We start from the raw sequence: 26,841 nt of genomic DNA on the forward strand, positions 1-26,841 counted from the left end.
ATGGAATCCCTAAATGACAGATTTTCCTACACTTTCATACACCTCAACTTGTGAAATCCCTATCATTAATTTTATACCTGAAGCCTGAAATAGGTACTCATCGTGAGCTGAGCCACCCCATATAGTTCATTACAGAGAGCCTTCCCACATACACAAATCAGGAACTCTTGACAAGTACTGTAAGTAGATGCTGACTTTAAGACTGGTCTGAGCCAGCTTCTTCAGTTTTTTAGCACAAACTTGTTGCTCTCTGTCAATTTCTAGTACAAAACCTTTTCTTTGCTGATCTGGTCCAAGTTCACAGACACTAGCATCACTCTCACGACACTGACTCTATCACTGTCACTCACAGTCTGAGTCTTCAGTTTCACTGCACCATGCTTCATCATCACCCATCATTGTTAGACATGAGTTCATTAGCTTGTAAAATTCATCAGCCTGGCAGTGTCATTGTTGCTATTGCCTGTTCCCAGACTTCCTTTTATGGCTAGGTGTAGGGGCATGAAATTTCACTACTGTTTACAAACAATTTGTTTAGATGGCATATTGAAAGTGATGAATTACTGAAAATTGTCAGTATTGCTAGTGTTCTCTCGTTTCCTTAGGGATTGAAATATCTTGATGTAAGATTACAAAGAGAAAGCACACTGAAATATAATGCACAACTTTTTAGTAACCTTTCAAAATGGGTTGCCAATATGACAGGGATTAATAGATGAGGAACTTGGTCTGCAAACAGGGCAAATGAGAGGGTTTGAAGAAATTAAAGGTGCATGCCTGACCTCAGTTGGGGGGGGGGGTATTGGAACTTAGCGCTGCTGACGTCAAACACTGTTGAAACGGAAAAATAAATTTGATTATAAATGAGAGACAACCACGACATGTCCAAATTACTTAATCGCCGTTAAAACTAATCCTCTTGCTTTTTTTTAAGGGGTTCACGGCCTGCCTGTAACGAAGCGTTTATCAATTAAGGGATTGCTTAGGGAAAACATATCTTGTTTAAGGTTCTTAACCAATCGTAACATATTTTATGGCATCAGTTTGAGTCATGAGCAAACACACGAGTTTGTGTTAGTGTCGATCGGCAAGAAAGTTATGCAAAGCGCGTTATGTGTGTGGGTCTATTCTTGCAGTGATACGATTAACAGCACTCAAGTACTCTCGAGTGTTTGGCAACAGTAAATTTTAAAAAAGGCGCTTCTGTTAATAAGGTTCCCCCATGTCTAGAAACCTGTCATTGTGCATTTTTCTTAGTGTAATGCCTACCTAAGAGAATAGGATATTTGAATTGAGTGCAACTTACCTAGAATTCATTATCTCCACGTAAACGATGACTCCTGTGGAATTCAGCGAGAAAGAAATGGCGACATTTCGTAAAAAACACGCCTTCAAAACAGCGTGTTTTTGAATAAATAATTACCCTGTCCTTCAAACAAACTGATATGACGAGGAAGAAGACAAAATTTTGTTTATCGTGGCCAAATAAAACGTTAAAAATATCCGACCGATTGCAAAATATTACCATTTTACTTACTGAGAGAACGATTATGCCATGTTCAAATTTGATTTTGCCGCTCAGCGCTCTTTTTTACCGGATGTGACGTCATTTTTTGTTGGATAATTCAGATACACAAAAAGTGCCAGGCGTCGCAGAGTGTTCTCCCCCGCCCCTGGTGTCCGCGGTAGAAGTTTCAAGAAAATCTATCGAGTAGAACATTTTCGCGCGAACGTACTTACGGAGTTTACGCTGAAAGAAAACATAAGCCATAGCCTTAACGTGAGTTCGTAACGATTTTGTGGTCTTTTATCGAAATGCTGCCGCAAATCAGTTAGTGCAAGAGGTGGGTCTTGAGGTTGCAACATGAACCGCGGACTGCAAAGTGAACCGCAAACGTGACGGCAAGAGCAAGGTATCAGGTATCGCGAAGTTCCGTCGAACCTCCCCTCATTGCCGACCACCTTGAGAACAGAGCAAAATGGCCGTTGTTGAGACATGGCATCATAGGGACGTAAAGGTGAAACCATTTTTTTTCTTTTTTTCGGGTGTGCAGCATTTTCATTGGTTAAAATGCTTGTTGTGACATATCAAACGTAGCACAGTCAAAATATATTAACAAAACAGAAACGAGCAGAGACGGAGAGCCTTTTACAATAATCAAAGTGCTCTATGAGCGAACTCGTGAATTTGACAGGAAATGATGGTTACGCAAATGCCGTGATCATTAACAAATGCACTCTTTCCAATGTGAAATTTCTATTGTACCTGAAGAAGGCTGGTTTGGCCAGCCGAAATATAGTATACATTTTAAAAAATAATCCTACGTTGTATCGGTTCCTGCTTTTATATTCTTCATTTTCTATGTGAAGCCGATTAGATCACTATTGATCCAACGTATCCCAGCAGGATCATCGTTCGCAGTTGCCTGCTTAAACATTTTATACTCATCATTCTTGTGCTCATGTCGTAGTGAGAACCAGGATTAATGAAGGTAACGGGCAACCCATTTGTCATGCGCGTCACAGCTGAAAAGAGCTGATCGCACCTTTTTAACAATCAAATCTGTTATTATTGTTACTTTATAATAACTCAAAGTAACAACATCCACACGAAGACATGTGTAAGCTTGGCAATTCTAATTATTAAAATGATATATATGTTATTTGCCGGCTGGGAGGTCTGTATGGTGAAAAACTGTGACCGAGGTCACAGTTTTTCACCATACGGACCGACCGTAAGCCGGCAAATAACATGTTTATTTTTTTTTCCCTGCAGTAAATTGGTTTTACAGATTACAAATGGGTTTTTTTTACGCAACTCTTGTCATTGAATCGGCCTGCGCGCCGTCTACTAACGATTTGTAAAAAAGTCTCGGCAACGAGCGATTAACTAAGATAGTAGACAAAGAAAGATGTATTAAAAAACAGATTTTTTTCAAACTACTTTGTGTTAGTTGCATTTATTTCACCAGTTAAGTTCTCCAAAGTTGTTTTCGCGGTGTTAAATTTCGTGCGAAGTTTGAAGTTTTATTACAAAAACAATTTCTGTCAGTCGTTGCTTTTAAAATCACTTGTAATGGGACTTTTCTACCGTAAATTTAATAGCGAGGAAATTCGTTAAGTGTATTCCACAGAAATTCTCGTAAATACAGCAACGATCAGAGAGGTACGTACTAAACTCGACTGAAATTGACTCAAATTTTATGATGGCGAGAGAAACACAGGATTACGCGCCATTACAGCACCAAGCTACAAACAACCAAGCAAACTCTCACAACTTCAAAACACTCAATTGAATTTACTTACAGTGACTTTCCTTGCCATTTTAAAGTGGGCAGAGATAAACCTGCGTTCACTAATCGTCGATGGACGTGTAAAAAAGGCAAAAGATTGACGATTACCGCCAACTTTTAGGAGCGAAATTTAGGCTGCGAAGAAAGAATCCGGCCCGTGGACCGTATCGTAAAAAGCTGGACAGATCACGTGTGTATGATTAGCCAATCAAATTCGAGGATTTAGGAATCCGGTCCGTTCAGATACTTGAGAATAAAATAAAAATGAATATCCCCTCTGGGTTCTTATCACCAAGTGCGTTCACTGATCTAGGCTCGAGTCGAATCATAGGCGTTGTGGACATTCTGTTCTCAACCTTTTCAACCCACCTCCTTCCCTGTCCAATTGTCTCTCCGTCCTTTGTTTTAGGGCGGTTTTCAGTTAAGTGTCGAAAGTAATCAGGCATCACTTTGGTTTTTGTTTTGGTTTTTACTACTGTTTGAGATTGACTGAGTATTCTAATTGGTGCGTAATTGGTTTGCTTTTGGTTTTACTACAATCAATTGAAAATCGCTCTATCATAATGTTGTTTCGATTTTTTGGCAGTTCATTACCCTCGCCTTTGATGAGAATACCATTTGTCATTATTGTTAAAGCAGTTTTTGAAAACTCCACGTTTTAATCTTGACCTTTGCCTCAGAGTTTCACAGCGTCGTACGATTTTCTAAACCTTAATATGCGTTTCTACGCATCACGTCTCAACCTACTTTCCCTTCGAAATTCTCTGAACTTTCTTACGAAACGTTCGCGAACTTCGCGAACTAACTTACATACGAACTCTCAGAACAGTAAAGATGAAAGTACTTATTCAAAAGTCCCTAAGATTGTTTATTCGACACCAAAACCGTAGGAATTAGTGTCTTATTCAAAACAGGGCGGAGGTGTCATTAATGCGACCCGTCAAAGTAACATCCAAATCGTTGTATGAAACCAGTACAGTCTCTCTTTTCGCTCGTCTTCCGACGCCCCCGCTACTAGCGACTCGCGGCATCGCTGCTCGCACGTCACCATCACAGTCACGCTAGCACGCTTACTTGTTTTGCGTTCTTCCCCGCGGTTTTCGAGGAAAAGAGAGACTGCTCGCAGTCTACAAAAAGATCAGTTAATGGGCCCTTAAACGTGACACTAATTTGAAATGTCAGTTTTTCAGTGTTATGTTTTCATATGAATATGCCGAATGAATAGTTGGCTTAGGCCCGTATCGTAATAGACCATTTTACAGTTGTCTGCTCAGTGACCTGGCCTTTCTATGGCAACGAGACTAGAGTTGACCTTGTTTTGATACAGACTTCACTGCTTTTGTCACGTAAATGCACCTACTTCGCATCAGAACAACTTGTTTTACACAACAAAAGCAGTGAGGTCTGTATCAAAACAAGGTCAACTCTAGCCTCGCTGCCATACAAAGGCCAGGTCACTGAGCAGATAACTGTAAAATGGTCTATTACACAGAATGAAAACTCAAGCATATGCTAAACGCGGCACGCAATCTGTAAGGCGAGGTCCGTGCGATACTTTACGCTATTTTCCTTGTAAACGCTAACAATACAATACAATACAATGCAATACAATACAATACAATACAATACAATACAGTACTATTTATTAGTTTCTCCGAAATGGGTTTTTCAGAACTCATACTGCTTACACCCATCCTTCCATCGCCAGCTGCATTGACTGTGTTGGCCACTGTCTTTCTATGGCATGGTGTAAAATAATTAAGACTTGTGAGTATTCCGTGAAAATACAGGTGACTCAAGTGATATTTCATAGCATACCACACTAGTTACTTACTTACTGGAATAAATTAATTTTGTCTCACTGGAGCTCCCATGTGGATTCTCGATGAACTCTAATTGGTTGCGGTTTATCTATACGAATGCAAATTCTGACCCATAATTTCTTGCAGTTGCGAAGACCAGTTCATCAACTTTACAAGCAGTCAAAAGACAATACAGTTCCGAGAAATCTCGATCGCTTCAAAAACCTTTACTTGTTACGATCATATGATCATTTGGTACTTAACCCTGTATCTTAATTATTTGCACGGTACTGGCAGTTAAACGCGCTCGCGAACCGAAGACTAAGTGGGCTCTTCCGCTCAAGTTTGGAAGTTGGTGAAAATCGTAATTACCTGTGTTCTATAAAATAGAACTGAAATTACTCTAAGAGAATTTCAAATTGTCGTGCGCTTTGACGCGCAAATGACAAACAAAACACTTAAACAAAACATTTCTTTTGTTCTTGCGTTTTTTATAGTCAACAATAATTCTTTACTTGCAAGATATAATTATGTCTTTTAGACAAACTAGTTGTTCACCATTTCCATCATATTTAGAGTAACCAGCATCGTAAGAGATTCTGCACAGAAAAGAATCGAGCGCTATGAGTTTTCAGTATTGTGATATCCATAGGCTTCATGTCTCTCCCCAGCCATTGTTAGCAGATCGAGAAATTTGCAAAGACTTGCAAATGTGTGCTGTTTAACACTCCTTGAAAAGGCACCGACTTATCATAGTCTCCTTTTATGCGGTGCTGGACAAATTGTAGTGACATATCGTTGATCCACGTCTTACACGCTGATTGTATGTTTATTTTCTGTTCGACAAATGATCGAATGTTTCATTCAAATCGGTGTTCAAAAGGTTAAATCCAACAACGATAAACGCGTTCACTGAAGCTCAAAAATTTATCAGTAGTTCAAAAGGCTTCAGTAGCCGTCTCGAGAAAAATTTCCCAGCACTTATCTTGCTCTTTCCTCTGAGCAGAATGTGAAAGACTACTCAGAACACGGGCAAAGTTAGTTAAAATTTCAAATATCTATCTGCACAGTGACAACGCCGCACTCTGAGTGCCACTTGAAATGTATTTGGTCACTCTGATAATAGCTTCCGAGTTTGACGGTCGGCCGCAATCGCAAATGTTCGTCAGAGAACGCGGCAAAATCGGGCAGACTGAAAAGTACACTTTCAACCATTACTGAACACGGAGCAGTGAGAGTGGTGCTAAAGCAAAATACATGAACTCAGAGAAGCGGAATAAATGCATACTAATGAGCAAAGGGGCTCATTATGTAATACGAAATACAGGGAACACGAATTTCAAGAAAATCCCTTTCCGCTATTCTTGACATTTCAGCTTGATATCTGAATTTACTTTAAAAAGAAACTTATGCAAGTTGCAAGTTCATAAAAAGTTGGACCAGAAACAAGAAATCTAAGGTAGAAAAAGGGCATTTTTGAATTCTCAGTTAAAATGCCTATAAAATCATTCGCAATTTGACTCAAATTTCGAATAGCTTTTACAAGTCGTGTATGTCTCTGGGCGTCTCGATTAAAAAAGTGTAATTTCTTCATGTCGCAGCCTACAAGTGTGGACTTTTTCAATCTAGAGCCATTTAAAACGAAAATTAAAGTGAGATGCTCGCCCATTTTTGACGCCATCTCTTCTAAAATGAAGATTTTTCGCTTTCAAATTTCGCGCTTCATCGCGTCACCGTTATGACAAGTAATGCATGCTTAATGAAGTATGAATATTAATGACGTCCGGCCATTCTACGCCATGTCCGGAATGGTCTGGGATTTTTAATATGTTTTACATTAATCAATATATCTTTTTAACTTTTGTAAGATTTTTGTTAATCCTAAGGGAAATAAATTAACCGTTGACCGAAAAAAAGCCAAAATATTAAACGTTAGCCTTAAAAGCCTCCACCCCATTGAGACCCTGTTCTCCCCTACTGAAGGTGATAGTTTTGACTCTGGAAGTGAGCCTGGTGTGTGCTGCCTGGCAAAGTTTTAGGAGAATATTAGCTATGAAGTGAAAATTGAGACATTTCTGCTTAGAAAGAGGAACCGATGTAAATTTGCCATCAACAAGACAATTTTTGTTGGCTTCTTCATGGCCGCGATAGTCCCTGATGAATTCTCACAAATTTTAAAGCTTGTGGTGTGACCCTGTTGGAAGGGTGACTGGAATCAAAAGTCTAATGCAGATTTCGTTGCATTTATTTTTTTCCAAATTGATATTCACACGGCTAGCCAGACTGGCCCAAGGAGATGGAATAACACAATGAAGTTGGATGGGTATGCCTCGAAAAAACTCGCTATAAAACATCTGCAAGTGGACAAACTGGAAGGAAATCCAGTTTAATCTAATCCATGGAATTAAAGTTACCAAAAACAACCTTAATTGATATGGTATAAAACGGATGACGAATACTTCTACAGTGGTGAGCTAGAATCAGTTTTTATCATACATTTACTATGTCATATAATTTTGTAAAGACCTTAGCAAACAACGTAATTGACTGGCTTAATGCTACCAACAAGTCATAGGCACTCAAACGATAGATGAAAACTGAACTGTTTGGTATCATATCTGGCTCGTGAAAAGAAACATCGAAGATAGTTGCATGTAATTTTATGACCCTATTAATGAGACAAGACATCTACATTAGTACTGAATGCAAAAATAGAATATAACATGGTGGCGCAAAGATATTGATTATAGTAATGCAGAAAACAAATGAAGTTAAAAAAAATCTTTTTAAAAACGCGATATTCACAATCTTTAATCTTAGATCTTATAAAACACCTTTTAAGACCGTTAAGCAGTCGCAGTATGGTGTGAGAATTTAAACTGACATTTTTCAACTTGGTGAGGCGGTGAGTAGGCCAGATAGAGAAACTTCGCATAGCAGCGCGCTACAAACACTCCAGGCGCGGCTCCACCAAGCGTTAAAGTGTGTATGACAGACACTTTTTATTTGTTTTATGGAATCTAAACGAGATCGTGATAAAGAAATCGAAAAAGAAAATGGATATCGTTGTTTTTACACCGCGTCTACATATCTTTCGTAATAATGGCAAATGTTTACAAATTTGAACCAAAATTGGAATTACGCTTGATTCCCTAATTCCTAGTATATTTCACTTATTTATTTATTTTGTTTGTTTCGTTTCTATTATTTTGGTTGGAAAAATATGTCGAAGTACGTTCTTGTTTTAACGTCACAGCCTGACTAGTCCCAGGTCGTAACCCCCGCGGTTTCTGACCTAACCGGAAGTAAAACCTCACATTTTCAGACGGCTAAATTGCAGTGAAATAACAAAGAGATCAATTTTCTTTTTCTATTTCCATATCATGATCGCGTGTAGATTCCATAAAACAAAAAAAATATCTCTTTAATTCCACTTCTTTTGATTACTGTGATAATGATGATAGAGGCCTGGGTACTTGATTCGCTCCACTTCCAACTTGGCGTTCAAACCACGGTCTAGTAGATCCCAGTTCTCCCCGCCCCATTTGTATTTGAATTTCTCGGTGTTCATTCCTTTGGACAAACAGAGCAAAAATAAATCAGAGTTGTACAACTAAATGTTCGAAATACAAGCAAATTCTTTCCCTGCTAACAGAGATTCTTTCCTAGTGCTCGTTGACGGGAGAAAAGAGACCTCTGCCATGAGTAGAAAATGGCTTTGATTTAACCGCCGTCCACAGTCTTGGACGGTTCTATTTAAAACGCATGCTCCTTGCGTTGTTCGCTGACCGTAACTTGAGCCCGTTGCGTCTCGCGCATTTTTTTACATTAATTTCGCTGTCATTTATTGAGCCCACAGTGCATGGCGTACTCATCGACGTGCTCGAAAGAGTTCAATCTTAAAGAGTCACAAGTTTGCGTTCTTCCGTTTTGGATAACCTCGACGATGGAAAGATAAAAAAATTGAGTGACGAGCATTTGAAAGCCCTTTTAAACAGGCGAGACACGTTTGCGTGCTTGTCGACCGGGCATGGGAAAACTCTCATCTACCAGATTGCTGTACTAGTTGTACAAACGGAAAAGGTGAAAATTCTGCCATCTAACCCACTTGTTGTGGTTGTTTGTCGATGAGAAATGTTTTGTCTTGTTCGAGAATCAATGTTCTATTTATAACTGAGTTCACCTTTCGTTTACAGCATTTGCAAACCCGTCGGGATGACAAGAAAAAATCTGGCGACTCTCCGAGACGGACTATTAAATTTTCTTTGACTTCTGCAGTTGTGGTTGTGTTGAAAAGCTTTCCTGTCCAGATAACTTGAAGTTAATACCACAGTTCAGACAACAATTATCTCTAGATGATTTTTGTACTTTTTTAAGCCCGTTCTGGCGATCTAGTCGATATTTTCCTTTGTTTTCTACACAATGAGTTAACCGGGGTGTGGGACATAGCGCGCCATCTGCGTGGGTTTTTCGAGCCAGTTTGAGTGAAAGGTTTTATTTTCGTCACGCGCTATGAACATCACGTGATGGCTCGGTCGCTAAGCCGCGGAGCATGCTAAAAATAGCCACTTTCGACCCATGGTAGAGGTCTCTTTTCTCCCGTCAGCGAACACCAGGAAAAGAGCCTCTGCTAGCAGGGAAACAAATTCTCTAAGTTTCTAAAAGAATTTTGTTAGTTCAGTATTACTGTGTCAGGCTGCAATAAACAGCTCATCAGAATCCACTTTTATTCCGTGTAGGAGAAAGGCAATGTGGGAGTACATCAAATGTTAATATTTTCCCTTCAACCCAAAACAATGCACAAGCCACTGCCCACATAGAGTCTTTCTTGTTTTCAGTGCACTTTTATTTTCTAATTTCGTCCTGTCTTTGAGCAACCAGCAACAAAATTTTCGAGATCTTTCGACATTCATGCAAGCACACCAACAAACCGCCAGCACCTCCACCTCCCCCCACTCCCCCCCCCCCCCCGGCCTCCAACCTGCTTTTATTTTGTTGGGGCCTTGGGCGAGTGATATTTTTTCAATTTGCAATTCGTCCGAGGTGGCATAAGTATCGAACTGTGTAAATTCGTTCATTATTCCGCTTTGCCACGCCCACAAAACAAAGACAACGTACGACAAGCAGACCAGAACCCAGAAAAACGGTTGAATTTGGATTCCAGACATTTGAGAACACTCGAGAAATGTAGAAAACACGAGCCGCAGGCGAGTGTTTTCTACATTACCCTCGTCTTCTCAAATGCCCGTCGTGTTTTATCACAGTGTAATACACGGCTTAGGCTTCTTTATTTGCTTTATGATATAGATTTTATACGCGCAAATAAATAAAACACGCCTTTTTTCTATGTTTTATACTCTGATAAAACATGGGTTTTTGACCAACAGAGCGCGCGCAGGGTCCTATCTATATTATAAAACTCAATACATCCAAAGAGTGACATAGTTCTATACTGTGTGGTATGATTTTTTTGTAGTGCGTTGTCTCCTTAAGATAAGTATAGTGATCATTCTACACACATTGGGACCACTGAGGTGAATTATAATTAATTGTCTGCTCAATTGATAATAGCAATAATAGGTTTTTATTCTTATGATGCTATATTAATTATTAGTTAATTTATCTAGGCAGACTTAGGTATTATACTTTTAAATTGTGCCGAAGGAATTTTTACCGTGTGTAAGTAAAGTTGTCAATCAATCATTCAATCAATCAGTCAAGTTTTTCAAGCCGCGAACAAAGTGTTTAACCGTCGCTAGAAACTTTATCAGGAGAAAAACATGTTTGTCATATCTCGTTAGTCGGTTAGAGGCTTTGCATTGTGGTAATATTGCAGTTCAAGCTTTGTCCGGCATCGAGATCATTAGGTTGTTCTTCTGATCACGTTCTTAAAAAAACTGAGTTCCACTTACCTCCAATCTTTGTCCAGTCAGACTTGTATATACCAAGCAAGCCAAACCCTTCAAGTTCCCAGAAGCCTCTGTGTTCAGTAGACGAGCTGCCACAATCTAAACGACCAACCACAGGGAAATAGGCAATTCGTCCCTCAACGGTGTTCTGAAAGATGAATGACAAACTGATAACGTTGAGTATGTAGTAGTGGTACAACGATTTCGAGTCAAAGTACATAAGGGACCTAGAGAAGGCTAGGACCAATAGCACCATCTGACTGGTGCATTACAGTAAACAAGCGAACCCATACAGAATAAATCCTATCACTGTAGTTTACGCTTATCCGAGAATCTTTGTACCCTAGCCTCTAATACATCTACTCTGCTTATCGAGAAATCTAGATCTGCAATGATTACATTTTTTTTTCCAGCCAATCAGTAGCGGGATAGTTCCAAGTGCCCTGTGGCATCGTCATCAGCATTCTCATCTACAGGCCCCTTTCAGTTCTACACTTGTTCTCTAGCAGTTGTCCAATACACTGTAGATATGGTAAAACATGATTTTAGTTGATTTGTTGAGGTCTGCATTCACCGTGAGGAGCCTGGTGGAGAGCAATGTTCTTGCAGGCGCCTCCTCCTCCTCCATACCATGCGACATCCACGCACTTACAGAAACTAGGAGCATTTATTCACACTAAGTAAAATGTTTCTTCTACACAGAAAACACTGAACACGCCCTGTCTTAGTTCAGTTCATCAATCCATTAAAAATTTCGAGCAATCTCAGAGAACAATGGAGAAGATCGTCGAACACTGCGCAAAACTTGAAAAAGCGTGACATGAGGAGGAGACGTTGGAGAAAACATAACACTAATGAGGCAACTCCTGGTTCCCACCCCCTCTCTGTTTTCCTAGTGGGCCGTGCTTTCGTACCCTCTTAGGTCGCGCTTTTGAACTGTTCGCTAACATTGCTGAAGACTCTTACAGAGCCTGCCTCTAACGTAATTACATTTGCACTTTATTACCTTTCTGACGTTGCCAACAATGTCTACGGGCATATCGATGTGAAGGTCATACAGAAACAGTATATCATGCTCGCTTGGAACACGCGCGACAGCCTCGTTTAGCGTGAGTGTCTTGTAAAATTTACCCGTCATGTTAACAATGGTGTGTCTGCTGCGGAACAGAGAAGTGTTAAAAGCTTCGGCCATATCAATATCCTGGCTTTCAAAGTCGGCAACAACTACGTGAAAGTTCGTATCACCGGTTAATAAGCTGGCAACAGTGAGTTCATTGATAAAATGATAGACCCATGGTCCCTGGTCTTTGACAGGAAGTATGAAGTACACCATGGCTTCGCTGTTCCAGTTGATTCCTTCTGGAAAACACAACTTGTCACTTCCCTTCTTCTGATAGACGTGCTCTGACAAGCGAAATGATTTCTTGCTATGCTGTAAACCAAGTTCCGCGTCGACAGAGAAACGATCGCCATAAACTGGATCAGATTTCTGCGTAACTCTGTAAATTCTCTTTAAAAAGAAATCCCTGGAAGAGAAACGAGAAAAATTAAGTCATTAATCACTCAGTCGGTCGGTCGGCAGGTCGGTCGGTCGGTCGGTCAGTGTGTCGGTTGGTGGGTCGGTCGATCGGTGTGTCGGTCAGTCGGTCGGTCGGTGTGCCCGTCCGTCCGTCGATCGGTTGGCCGATCTTTTAGTCAAGTCGAGCAAGCAAGGTCGGGAAGGCATGCTAACAGGTAGGCAAGCAGGCAGGCAAGGCAAGCAGAAACCTAAAGAAGTCCAACAACAGTTTCTTAATAAAATAATTCGTATTTCAGGTATTTGTTTGGTTTCGTTTGTTTTAATACTCGTGTTCGAACATGTTTCGAAGCGAACTTGAGGTAAGCCTTTGGGTCGCTCGTAAGGTGATTACACTGCAGAGATGAATTCGAATTAAATCCTTCACAAAGTGATGAGTTCGGCGTGGTGAAGGTTTGTGAGTTGTGTCATGTAACAAAGGAATATGAACTCCGCTTACTCAGCTAAATGTTCTGTATTTGTATCACAAACCATCATTTTTGCAATTAATGAACTTCTTAAACAATATGACATCAGTCCCCAAAATAACGTAAATACAGGTACCAAAACTGAATCAAGAATAATCCACAAGGATATAGCTTGAAAACAGCAGAAGTTGATCTACTCTTGCATGAAAACAAAATAATTACATGAAAATAATGTGATCTGTGAAACCGAGTTACAACATAGCTTGATCAAAGTCGCGCTATCAACTCAGTATACGTAAGCGTGCATGGTAATCCATTACAACGTAGCTTTAGAGAAGCGTGCGTTCTCATTGGCTAATACGCGATATACATTTTTACCACAATTGCTACTAATCTTGCAATCTCATTGGCTAATTTGCCATTGTTGATAAGTGTCCAGACAATGCTGCTCGTGTCAGTGTGCCTTTTTCAGCTCGCGCTCTGAAAAAAAAAATTTTCTTTGACGTTGATATTGTGCTAAAAAACAAATCGAAATGTGGTGTAGCGTGGCCTGTACTCTTATCGACAACGATACGCGTCATCACAGTGGTCTCGCAAGGCCGTCTCGACAAGAAAATAAAAATCTAAACAACCTAAAAGTTGCGGTTTTGAAATAAGTTAGTAAAAAACTTCTTCCTGACATATATAAGTGACCGTTAGAGAAAGCTGCTCTTAAACGATTTACGCCTCTTTTGTCAGTCGTTTACAGCAGTTATCAATCACTCGCGACCCTCAGCACAAAAAAGTCTTGACAAAACGTTTTGGTGGACGTCATTCATCTCCGCCTCCTTGTCTACTGTACGCAAAATTTACCTGAAAAAAAGGCTCTCTGTAAAGTGCGGACCGGATGGCGACGGATGGCGGATGGCGAATGGCGGATGGAAAAATGCCGATGATAAAATGCGGATGGAAAAATGCAGATGACAAAATGCGGATGGAAAAATGCGGATGTCAAAATGCGGATGACAAAATGTGAATGATAATATAGGGACGAGGAGAAATAAGTTTGCGATGTTTTCTTACATTCTGAGTTGTAAAATTAAAAAGTAAAGTAAAGTCTGCATGCGAGCCAAGTGGCCCATCAGGCCGGAGCTTATCCCGGTTTCTGTAGCATGAAGCGACTAGGAGTATTTCTACTCCCCCCTGGATGGGATGCTAGTCCATCGCAGGGTTACCCCCAGCATTAAGTTCGCCGGTACCCATTTATACACCTGGGTGGAGAGAGGCACTGTGAGAGTAAAGTGTCTTGCCCAAGAACACAACACAATGTCCCAGGCCAGGGCTCGAACTCGGATCGCTCGATCTGGAGACGAGCGCACTAACCATGAGGCCACCGAGTTGTAAAATTAGGCCTAGAGAATTCGTAGATCGAACATTTTTTACGCCGGTTGTGAAAAAAGTGAAATTAAAAAAAAAAAAAAGACTTTGATCAAGGAACGGTAGTTACTCAGACTCCTTCTTTTAGCACATTGAAGGACGTCGGCTATTTACCTCTCAGCAAATTTCCTCTGCGAAAAACAGCATTTTCAAAATAAGTGAAACACTTTTACGGTTACAGATCGGCTACCCATTGTACCGCAGTCGACAAGTTTGCTGGACACACAGAGCGTTCGCTGCAAAAGATGGTGCACAACACGTGTGCAAAGGTGTCTCTGTTACAAATGGACTGCACAAGGGCCATCGAGTCGTCCGACAGCGACGATTCTCTGACTGAATCTATCTTTGTTTCGAAAACGTGAGTTGATGGATTTAATTTAGTCGATTGAACTTCGACCTTATCTTTAATTCTCGAAATCTTTGCTAACCATTTCCTTGTGTACTTGTCTAGTGGAAGCGCCGGTTAATCTTCCGATCGGCAGGATAATAAGACCTTCGGAAATTAAATGGAAGGCAAGAGCGTTTTACAGCTTTTGTTTTGGAACAGATTTCATACCATTAAAATAGCGGAAACAAAACTTGAACACAAGGAGGAAACGTTCTTAAACTTTTGTAAGAGTTCTTTCTGGATGTACCCCAGTTTATAAGCACAGCTGTCACACTATTGCAAGGCAACTTTAAAGTGTAAAATCGGTGATTTATTAGGAAAAACTTTAAGGCCGGACTGGGAAAAAGGACGAATTGGGAAAAGTAAAGAAAATGTTAAAAAGAAACCGAACAACTCTTTTAAAATTAACAGTCTGCATTAAAGCGACAAAGAAACTCCAGATGAAGAAGTGCTAAAATAGCTTTGCACTCCCTTTCCAGCGAAACCCGTCAAAGTTCGTCGGAATTTTTCACAGACACAATTGAATATATCAGAAATATATTTTGTTTGGTGTTTCAACCTAAGAAAGGTCAGTTACTATTTACATCACAGGGAAATAAGTTCGCATCTTGCTTTTCTTTTTTGGCCGTCGATAAAACCAGGAACATGGAACATTCCGGAACATCCCGGAACATCGAATAATTATCATAATTATGCGAAAAATGTGTAAAATTAAATTTTTAAAACTAAAATAAACAAAAATAAACTGGTATCAGCTTAAAATATGAAAAGATATTATTGGGGATAGGGGAGTCGGTAGCAGAGGGGTAGGGAGAGTTGGGTATTCATTCAACTGACCACAATGCTGCAGGCTCCTCTTTTTCCCGCCAATTGCGTCACGTCGCTTTTCAGCACTCTGTTTTTCAACACAAACATGGACTATTCTGACGATGAATGCCAGGTAATTCATTGCGTCTCCTTTTTTGATCCCTGATTTCTTCAAGATCTGAGGTGTTTGTCTGAGCATCATACAGTTGCTTGTTAAGTCAGTATTCATAGTTTTGTCCCTATTCCATCTTCATGTTGCTATTTATCATCCCCAGTTTTCGCGCCGCTACGCTAGGAACGCCTGGCACTATGGCCCACTAAGTGCAGACTCGGCCTTTCCGGAAGTCGGAGTAACAAGCAAGTTATTATTAAAGTGCACCTAACCCCAAAAATTTTTTTTCGCTAGAACGAATCTACTTATTATTTGAAATAGTTCTGCGAAAAAATTTTTGGATTCCGTTAAATCCTCGATTTTCTGTGCCACGACGAAATCTCGAAAATAGCTCCAAAACACCGCCATTTTGTTTCACGACCGAGTTTGAGGAGAATGGGTCCAGCGGCTCTTGTGACGTCTACCCAGGAAGGTTGGATATCTCATTTCCTCTCATTTCCTTCAGGATGGTGCAATACACCTTCGAAAAGTGCGCAGAAACGCCTTCCAGAGGCGCTATCGGCTGTTGCAGCAATATTCCAGATTTAAAGAAAGATATACTGTACAATTTACTGACGATGATCGGCTAATGGTGCAATAAAGACGTAAACGATGGTTGATTTTGTCGAACCGAAACAAGCGAACTGAATCTGTGAGAACCATTGAAGAACTCTCACTGGAATTTGTTCCGCAGACTTTCGAAGCTATTTTCATAAATTTTCTGCTTAAAGCTAACCAGCAATTTGTAGAAATACCACCGACAACCTATATCTTCCAATCCCGCAGTATTTATAACATAACCGGCAACGTTGTGTGATCCGGTCATGATCAAGAAGCGTTATACTGATATGTAAATAGATCGCAACCTTGCTTCCCGCAGCTTCAAAAATACAGCTCCAAACAATACGATTTTCAATCGATCGAAGCCAATGTTTTGGAGGTCATCAAGTCTCGAAAACTGCAACACGTACGTCGCTCTTATAAACATGAAGCATTCAACTGAAAGTAAAACACAAACTAGATTTAACAGAACCTTGACAAAATACATTCTCGGTAAGGACAAATGTAAACGGGCTATAAACACGCGTGGGAATCTTATGTTTAGTTGACGAAATTACCATCCAAAGCAGTCCTTGAGTTTTCTTTCCTGCTGTTCGTTTGCCTGCTCCTCCACTTCGTATCTAGCTTTCCATTCCTAATATACAAGCAGCTCGTCCGCAAAGACGTCTTCCCCGTCGTCGCTTGAAATATTGTAAATTGCTCTCAAAGCTCTAAGCAGTGAGTTCACAGTTGTCGAACGTGCTCGATCGAAGTTTATTTCGGAGCCTTCCGAATCGAAACTTAACTCTGACTCCAGTGACGAAAAAGAAATGATTCTGAGACAAAACTTGGACGTTCTAGTTCCAAAATACATCGGAACGATTAGTTTTGCATTCTATTTTCTCGAGCAAATACAGTGAGTTGACTGAGGCGCTATTGTGTTTGGTCCCTGGGTAGACGTCATCAGGTACCGCCGCCCCAGACTCCCTAAAACGCGGTCGTGAAACACTTAATCCCGACTTTGAAAGGGCATAGAAAATCGAGGATTCAACCAAATTCAAAAATTTCTTCGCCCAAATGCTTCAAATAAAGTCTAAATTTGTTTTAGCGAAAAAAAAATTTGGGGGTTAGGTGCACTTTAATAAACTAGTGGTAATCAAAGATTTATAGAGCAGCACGTTCACGCGCGGTTTTCGCATATCTGGTTTACTTGGTGGTGTGCGAATGGCTCGATAGAAAACTAAGTTTGATCGAATGTCAGATAACGATCTGCACGTGAAGTTGAACTAGCGATGAATAGACTATAGTCTGCGGTAAAAGTATTTTTAATTAGTTAAGTATTAACTTGTACTGGACAAACATTTTCCAGGAGATGCATTTGAACTGTTGGCGACACTTAGAATTCAATTTCAGATCGCCAACACTTGTAACAAATATTTCTAGAGACAATACAGTTTTGACCAGCGACCCCGCAAGACAGCGCGCGCGTCGCCAAATGTTTTTAAATTTTGTGTTCGTATTTGTTTACACTGTCATCAGAGGTCGAGCAGTCCAAACTAGTTTAGACATGAAACTCGATGCCGTAGAGTTCCTATTTATATCTCATGGAGAAACTATTTCTTCATGAGAAATCGTGTATACGCATATCTTTGTATTGACGTAATGAATTGAATAAAGAAATCACACTCGTGTACCCATACTTTTTAGGTCTGATTAAGGAGTTCGAACGCCACCACCTTAGTTTTCTGCGAAGAACGAAATCTGGGAATAAAGGACAGTCACGTGATTAAACTGACGGTGAACGACTGGAAGGAATGGATTACTCTTCTTAATTGCTAGCGTTCACTCATTGCAGTCACTTTCATTTTTCTTTCTTTTTTCCTTTTTTTATGTTTTTGTTTTGTTTTAATTTTCCGAGCTTATACCAGTTTATTTTTGTTTGATTTAATTTTTTAAATTTTATTTTACATATTTTTCGCGTAATTATGATAATTATTCGATGTTCCGGGATGTTTTATCAAGCCTTCAACATGGCTTCCAAAATGGCGGACGTTGAAATTGTTCAGGTACGGAGCTTTTTGCTGCTACAATCAGGCTAAAAAGTTAGTTCACATCCTAAAACATAGCGATTTAATTACGACGTATCGTATGCTTTCGTAAGAACGACTTTTTATAAATGGGTTTTCGCCTTCCGTTCTCCTTTAAGTTCGACTTCAGAGCGACTTTGGAGCGACGGCTGGTTCAGACGGCGTATTTGCGTCGAGCTTAATTCGGGAGGCCGGCAGCAACAATTTTCGACGAGAAAATATGCGTTCTGAATTCGAGAACTCTGTCCAAATAGAAAAGTTGTGACTAACATTTCGCTGTTATAGCAATATTTAGGGAAGCAAATTCAAATTCAAGGTTCAGTGTTTGCATTTAGAGAGGTTTTCTGCCGGTTACTTCGACTTGTTAAAGGGAAATCTCATAAGCTGGGCTATTAAGTACGGCAGAAGAGCGGCGTTTGAATCAATTTGGTTCGGCAGGTTAGGTTTGGTGCGACAAACAACATTAAATTTGGCAGGATCTGTCGCACTATGCGACCTTGGAGCGGCAACTGATTCATACGGCGTTCCCCTCATGTGTCGAACCTAATGCATAAATTACTGTAATGTATTTTTCAAATAACGGGACTCGTGATTGGCTCAAAATTGAGTGTGGCGTGACCAGTCGTGCATGAAGTTCGAAGTCGTCGCTAAAAATAAAGACAACAAAACATACCTTTGATTTTTGAGAAACGGGACTGTGTAAGCGAGTTTCTTTAGCGCAAACTCATTTTTTGCTTTTTCTTCGTGATAATAGCCCAGCTTATGACGTTTCCCTTTAACAAGTCGAATTAACCGGGAGAAAACCTGTCTAAATGCAAACACCCGAACCTTGAGTTTGAATTTGCTTCCCTAAATATTGCTACAACAACGAAATGTTAGTCACAACTTTTCTATTTGGACAGAGTTCTCGAATTCAGAACGCATATTTTCTCGTCGAAAATTGTTACTACCGGTTTCCCGAATTAAGTTCGACACAAGTACGCCGTCTGAACCAGCCGTCGCTCCAAAGTCGCTCTGAGCCACACGTCATTTAAAGCCTCTCCAGTTTGCAGTTTGCTTGCACAAAGAGAACAGGTTAAATTAGTAATTATAGAACTACAGAGTAACAGCCATTTTTCGGAAGGACAAACGATGAAAGTGTGGTTTCATGACTGACCGAGACACCGTTAATTTTTTTGTTTTGTTTGCGGCTTTTTCGTATCTGTTTGGTTGCTACACAATCGACCTGTCAAAATCAAATCATAGTGTTCACGGCTTTTTGTCTTTGACTGAAATTGAGTTCCAGAATAAAGATAGTGTTGCCAGAAAATCTAAACGACATTGTTTTAAAATGATCATGTGTTAAACGAATCAGCTTAAAAACAGCTCACAGAACATCGTCTCACAAACGGAATCCCATATAATGCATGCCTTTGACAACCAATATATAGGCTGGTTTTCACTAGAGCATAAGCACAAGCATAAGCATAAGCACAAGTGAAAACAGCCGTGACATAAACATAAGCATGAGCAGAAACATAAGAAGAACGAACCCACTTATTTGTCTTGTGCAGTTTTCACCAGTAACGCGCTCGACATAAGCATAAGCATATTAAGCACAAGAAAAACAGAGCTGTTCGTTTTTCTTGTGCTTATGCTTGTGCTTGTGCTTGTGCTTATGTTCTAGTGAAAACCAGCCTATAGTGTGCAAATAGCTAAAAATAACTACAAATAAACAGCTCAGCTGACGGGCAGTTTGTCTAGCCTTGTTTCATTTATGAATTAATCCGTACACCATCGGGAGATTGTTGTTGTTTTAACAATGATAATTTCAAAACTTTCACTTACTTGGCAGTTTTCCTGTAAAGGGCGGCGATCATCTTGTCCACCACTGATTGTACTATTTCTCTATCAGCGACTCTGTTACTCCAGGACCACACTCTTCCTTTGCTTCCCATAAAAGTATCATCTTGTGGGAACACACTGGATAGATAAACTAGGTAAACCCCATTGTATTTGTCGATCTTGTCTTTAGGAACAACTTGACTTGACTTGTACGTGCATTGTGGAAGATAACCTGCCTCGCTAATCAAAGGAAGAGCGAAAAAGCTCGAGTACTTTCCCCATACTATCTGTGAGATTGCAAGACGCTCAGCAAGTAGTTAGTTCATGGCATCCTGTTTTGGGGAAATTACGACATCATCGGAACATAGCGATAGGTATGCAGAGCTGATCAGTTTGAAGTCTGTGACGCCAGGATTTGACCAAAACACTTGCACAAATCCGACGCCTTCGCCTTGTTTATGAATGACTTCGATGTAGTAACGACTTCCTTTGCGAAGCTTTATGTCGCTCGAAGTTTGATTAGGGTATTTATTTAGCTCGTTCTTTTTCGTCCAACTTGCAGCGCCCTCAATAAACACACTGGCAATTAGCTGTTTCTCATCGGGATTTTTGCTTGGACTGAGCCACAACTCTGATGAATCATCGGAGGCTATCGCAAAGCGATATGATCCATTCCTTGCTGGGTTTAGGAAACCAACTATCGTTTGACCGTATTCCGTTTTGTTGTCCTCGATTTGAAACTCGGAAAACTCACGAATTAACTTCTTTTCGTTTGGATAACTAGGATAAAATGGCGAGTTTCTCAACACTTTCACTTCGTCGCCGCACAAATCGCGCCAGATGGAAACTGTTAGTCGACCTTTTCTTCCTTCTTCACTTGCGTCCGTGGAATTTTGTTCCTCGCCAGTGAAATTTTCACCAGATTTATTAGAGAAGAAGACACTAGTTCTTCTTGAATAACTAACACTCTTCTTTTTGAATAAAATAGGAGCAAAAAACAAGATTAAACAACAAGACAGTATTATTACCAGAAGCTTGAGCGGTCTTATCCGTCTTCGGGAGAGTACAGGCAAACAAAAAGAGCCATGGCGAAGGTAAAACCGATACACAAATGCGAAGATCGTCCGTCTTGCAACCATCTTTTATTTCAAACAGAGTGAAGAAGGTCGGGGGAATCCGGCTTTACCTTCACTGACACCTGTAGACACCCCTTTGCACTGAACTCGATAATTTCGGACCTTTTTGGCTGTGCAGACGAAAAGCTCTGACAGTAGTCGGACCCAAGTGGAGTGTCGACAAAAGCTCTCATACAAAGTCAATCTCCCGCTGTAAACATTGTCGCAGTTTTGTCGCAATTCTATGCAAATCAATTGACCGTCAAAGTTTTCTACAGGCGTTGTCACAGTCACCTGTACAGTATAACAGTAACCTAGTAGCGCCAACATTCAACTGATCAGTTTTTATTCAAACAAACAAGCATAACTCGTGCACTACAGTCATTGTAAAGTTTCAACCTGCGAAACATTAGAGCTTTCCCGCATAAAGAACCTTACAAATGGAAGTATGCATTTCACGACCTTAGGCATGTAAATGAGATGGTAATTGTTTCTCTTTCAAGAAAAAGTCGCACGCCCGGATGTAATTTGGTGTGATTTTGCTGTATATTTTATTAAGCTCGCTGCGTTTGCAAATACCTTACGAAGTGCGGTGTTTGTCTTGTATTTTTTTCAGAACTGTGCAACTTCACTTCGTAATTCTTTCGTTCATCTTGGTTACTTTTGCGATTACTAATTAAGTTAGTCTCTTAAGCGTAGCTCATTTACATTTCTAAACTTTACTAGTATTTTTGTCTGTCTTCGCATTTTCGTTTTCTATTTTTTTTTTCTTATGTTTTTTTTTCCTCTGGCTCAAGCCTTTGTTGCTGTTTGTTAGCATAGCTATTGTGCATTTAAGAATAAGTGTTAGGTTTTATTCGGTAGAATATTATGAAATTCATCAAAATCTTATCATTGAATGTAAGGCGGTTGCGTAATCACGTCAAGCGAAGGGCATTGTTTTTGTATCTCAAGAATCAAAAAGCAGGAAACCTTTGTCTTCAGGAAACCTTTGCGTTAAAGGAAGATGCAGTCGCTTGGGCTTCAGAATGGGGTGGGAAAATACTTTTCTCACACGGTACAAAACATTCCAAAGGTACTTGCATATTGCAGAGGCCAAACTCTTTGTTCTCTTTAGAGCGTCTCACGGTCTATTGATCCAAACGGTAGATTGGTTATCGCAAAAATCAAGCTAGGTGACGAAGATTTTTTTCTAGCTTCCGTTTATGCTCCATGTGATTCCCGACAGCAAACTTTGTTTACACAGAACTTATGTACAGATATTGTCTATGAAACAAACACGTCCAGAACTATAATCGCTGGTGACTGGAAAACCACTCTTCATTCAATAGATAAACGTGGAGGGCGACAATGACAAGAAACAAGTTACAGAAATTCTCTTCTTAGTTTTATGGACGAATTAGGTCTTCTTGATGTTTATCGAGTCCTACACCCCAAAAAGAAGGCATTTACTTATGAATCAAAATCTCTGAAACTTAAATCTAGAATTGCCTTTTTTTCTCATTGCACAGTCTTTAAAGTCAAACATAAGAACAGCTGAAATCCGCTCCTGAATTGCTCCAGACCACAAGGCCATTTACTTGGGCCGTCGTTAAAAGCCGGAACATGGAACATTCCGGAACATCCCGGAACATCCCGGAACATCCAAAAACTATAATTATTATGAGAAAAAATATAAAATTAGGGCGTCAATAAAACCAGGAACATGGAACATCCGGGAACATTCCGGAACATCCTGGAACATCGAATAATTATAATAATTATGAGAAATATATGTAAAAATTAAATTTTCAGAAATAAAATATACGAAATAAACTGATATCAGCTCGAAATATGAAAAGATATTTTTGGGTGTAGGGGAGTTGGTAGGGGAGGGGTACGGAGCGTTGGGTATTCATTCAACTGGCCACAATGAGTACAGGCTCCTCTTCTTTCCCGCCTATTGCGTCATGTGGTCTTTCCAGCACTGTTTCTTCAACACAAACATGGACTGTTGTTACCGGTTCTACGGAATTGTCGGGAACGGTCATAACGAAAAGGTCTTCCATCTTTAATACTCTTTGATGTTTACAGGACAGGATCTCGATACGGCTGACGAGACAACGGCTCAAAGTACGAAATGTCTGGAATGACACTAAAATATTTATGTCATACAACGTGTCACGGTTACTTAAAGTCTCTTCAACATAAACGATCAACAGAAGCACGAGTAACAAGCAAGCTATTATTAATAAATCATCAGAACTCGAGCAGTCCGAACTAATTTAGACTTAGCCAAGAAACTCAATACCGAAGAGTTTCTATATCTATCTGATGGAGAAACTATTTCTTCGTGAGAAATCGCAATCGTGTATATTTTTGAATTGACGCAATAAAAAATCACACTCGTGTACCCACATTTTTCGGTTTCATTAAAGAGTTCGAACGCCACCATCTTGGTTTTCTATGAAAAACGAAATGTGGAAATAGGGGACAGTCACGTGATTAAACTGATGGTGAACGACTGGAAGGAATGGATTAGTGTTCTAACTTACGCATTCACTCATTGCAGTCATTTTCATTTTTTTGTTCTTTTTTTTCCTTTTCTGGTTAAATTTTTGTTTTTGTTTTGTTTTTTATATTCCGAGCTGATTAATTGTACATGTTAATTTCGTTATTTGTTTTTTTTGTTTGTCTGCTGTGCAACAGAACATAAAAGATAAATAAGTAAATAAATTAATAAGGGAAAAAACTGAACAATGTAAGTATTTAATTATAGTATACGTAGAATATTGTACATTTATTAGTAAAAGTAACCTGTAGAGTAGGCATTAAAAATAAGGTATGAAGTTGTAAGCGACTTCTATTGCAATGATGTAAATAGTGTACTGTAATTGAGTATTACAATGTAAGTGGTGTAAATAATGTAATTTTGTAAAGTAAGTATGTAAGTGTGTATTGAATGTATATAATTTATCAATTAAATTTAAAAAATATATATTCCGAGCTGATACCAGTTTATTTTTGTTAAATTCAATTTTTGAAAATTTAATTTTACATATTTTTTTCTCATAATTATTATAATTATTCGATGTTCCGGGATGTTCCGGAATATTCTATGTTCCTGATTTTATCGACGCCCATGAAATTAAATAAAGAAATAACCTAGAAAGACCAATAAGTAAAAAAAAATAATTAATTAATTAACTGGTTTCAGCTCCGGATTTGTAAAAAAAAAGAAAAAGAAAAAATGCGAAATGACTAGAATGAGTGGAGGCTTGCAACTTTCACCTTTTAAGTAGCGATGTCGGGAGGAAATGCACAAGCTATCCCCACTAATCACTTCCTGCCAGTTGTTTGCTACCAGTTAAATCACGTGACGGTCCTTTATTTTACAGTGTGATTGAAGAGTTCGATTTCCACCATATTGTTTTGATGCTGTTGTTTTGCTCATTGTGAGTGAAAACTGGGGAGAGTACCCGTCCCTGCGGAAGAGGCTGCTGTACTTACTTACTGACTGACTGACTGACTTACTTAACCCTATCACCCCTCCCGGGGTATAGGCCGTCGACGAGAGACCTCCAGAGCCCCCTATCCTGTGCCTTTGCCTCTAATTGGTTCCAGGTGATGCCCATCCTCTTGGTGTCTGCCAGGAGGTCTCGGCGCCAGGTGTTTCTGGGCCTACCTCTTCTCCTTTTACCCTGGGGATTCCAAGGCAAGAAGAAGGAGACAAGGCTTGTCCCGTGGTACTAGCCACTGGCTTCCCCAGCGTGTGCCCTATCCATCCCCATCTCCTTTTTCCCATTGCCTGTTCTCCTGGGATCCGCTGTGTTCTTTCCCACAGGCTGATATTGCTGATCTTGTCTCGCCAGTGCACCTTTAGGATTCTCCGGAGGCTGCTGTTGATGAAAGTTTCTACTTTGGTGACGGTGGCTTTTGTTATTCTCCATGTCTCGGCACCATAAAGTAAAACTGGTTTTACATTTGATTTGAAAATCCTGATCTTGGTGCGTTGGGACAATTCTCTGGATTTACAGATTGTTTGAAGTTGTCGGAAAACTGTCCTGACCTTGCCAATCCTAGTCTTGACATCTTCATCCCTACCGCCCTGTACATTGATGATACTGCCGAGGTAAGTGAACGACTCTACCTCATCTAGTGGACTACTTTCCAGCAGGACAGGCTCGGTGCTGGCTGTATTCACTTTCATGACTTTGGTCTTGTGCTTGTGGATGCTAAGGCCTACCTGTGCAGAGATGTCCATCAGGCTAGTTGTCTTGTCCTGCATTTGTTGATGGTTGCGGTAAAGTAAGGCTAGATCATCCGCAAAATCCAGGTCATCTAACTGGAACTAGAATGTCCACTGGATTCCATACCTTCTCTGCTTCGCTGTCATTTTCATGATCCAGTCTATGACCAGCAAGAAAAGGAAAGGGGACAGTAAACAGCCCCGCCGGACACCAGTCTGGACCTGGAACTGTCTGGAAAACTGCCCTTCGTGTATCACTTTGCAGGACATTCCTTCATAATTACTCTTAATCAGGGAACCAGCTTGGTAGGTAATCCATTGTGCCATAGTAGTTTCCACAGGGGCTACCTATCCACACTGTCGAATGCCTTCTCACAATCAACGAAGTTGATATACAGCGAGGAATACCACTCAAGGGACTGTTCCACGATAATTCGGAGGGTGGCTGTTTGATCGGTGCAAGATCTGTTTTTCCTAAATCCTGCCTGTTGATCGCTGAGCTGGGAATCGACAGTGTCCTTCACTCTTCCAAGATGATCCTGTTGAAAGCGTCTCCAGGCACAGACAGCAAAGTAATTTCTCTGTAGGTGGAACTTTCACTGAGACCACCCTTCTTTAAAAGTTTAATGAGATGACACTCCTTCAGTCAGCTGGTAACTCTTCATCCTCCGATATCCTTGAAACAGGGGGTATAACATCTCTGCTGTGGTATCTATGTCGGCCTTCAGCGACCCGCAGGAAGGTTGTCCGCTCCTGCTGCTTTGCCATTCTTTAACTTCATAATAGCTTTCCTGATCTCATCCCGACTCGGTTTCTCACAGTTAATTGAAAGGTCCGAGTAGAGTAGAGGTAGGTCTGTTCAACAGTTCCTCGAAGTGCTCCGCCTACCTGTTGAGTTGCCCTTCTTTTCCAATGACGGTGTTCCCATCTTTGTCCTTAACTGGTCTTTCCGGTCTCCCATATTTACCGCTCAGCTTACTGGTGGTATCATACCGCTGCTTCATGTTTCCACTCTAAGCGGCTTCTTCTGTCTCCTCTGCCAGGCTATTGATGTAGTTCTGTCTTCCCCTGGTGCTTTGCCTTGTCGTGGCGGGGAAGCTTGCTTGCCCTTGCGACCCCCAGAGGTATACCGGCGTGAGCCTTATGCTCCTGGCAGGTTCGACCATGCCAGATTGGTCTGCGGGAGAGGGTCAGATAAAACAGCACCCTGGACCTATAGTTTACGGGTTGGGCGTGAGGCCAGCTTTCTCAACGCGGAAAACAAGTCTAGCTGCAGAAACACCAACGAGAGACCTTAC

General features: G+C 40.4%; 1 protein-coding gene across 1 annotated transcript; it reads right to left on the minus strand.

The window, feature by feature from the left end:
• Positions 1-8,289: 8,289 nt before the first annotated feature.
• Positions 8,290-20,530, minus strand: LOC149098740 (beta-1,4-N-acetylgalactosaminyltransferase 3-like). The gene is made up of 4 exons (XM_089278788.1): positions 20,204-20,530; positions 12,011-12,530; positions 11,008-11,152; positions 8,290-8,668 (listed from the first exon to the last, which is right to left on the minus strand). Exons 1-4 carry the CDS (start codon positions 20,311-20,313, stop codon positions 8,520-8,522), a joined length of 924 nt encoding a protein of 307 aa, XP_089134914.1. The 5' UTR covers positions 20,314-20,530; the 3' UTR covers positions 8,290-8,519.
• Between the last annotated feature and the right edge of the window lie 6,311 nt (positions 20,531-26,841).

Source organism: Orbicella faveolata, unplaced genomic scaffold (assembly GCF_042242905.1).
Source record: "Orbicella faveolata isolate gen_17 unplaced genomic scaffold, um_ofav_v1 contig_46, whole genome shotgun sequence".
Taxonomy (NCBI): Eukaryota; Metazoa; Cnidaria; class Anthozoa; order Scleractinia; family Merulinidae; genus Orbicella; species Orbicella faveolata.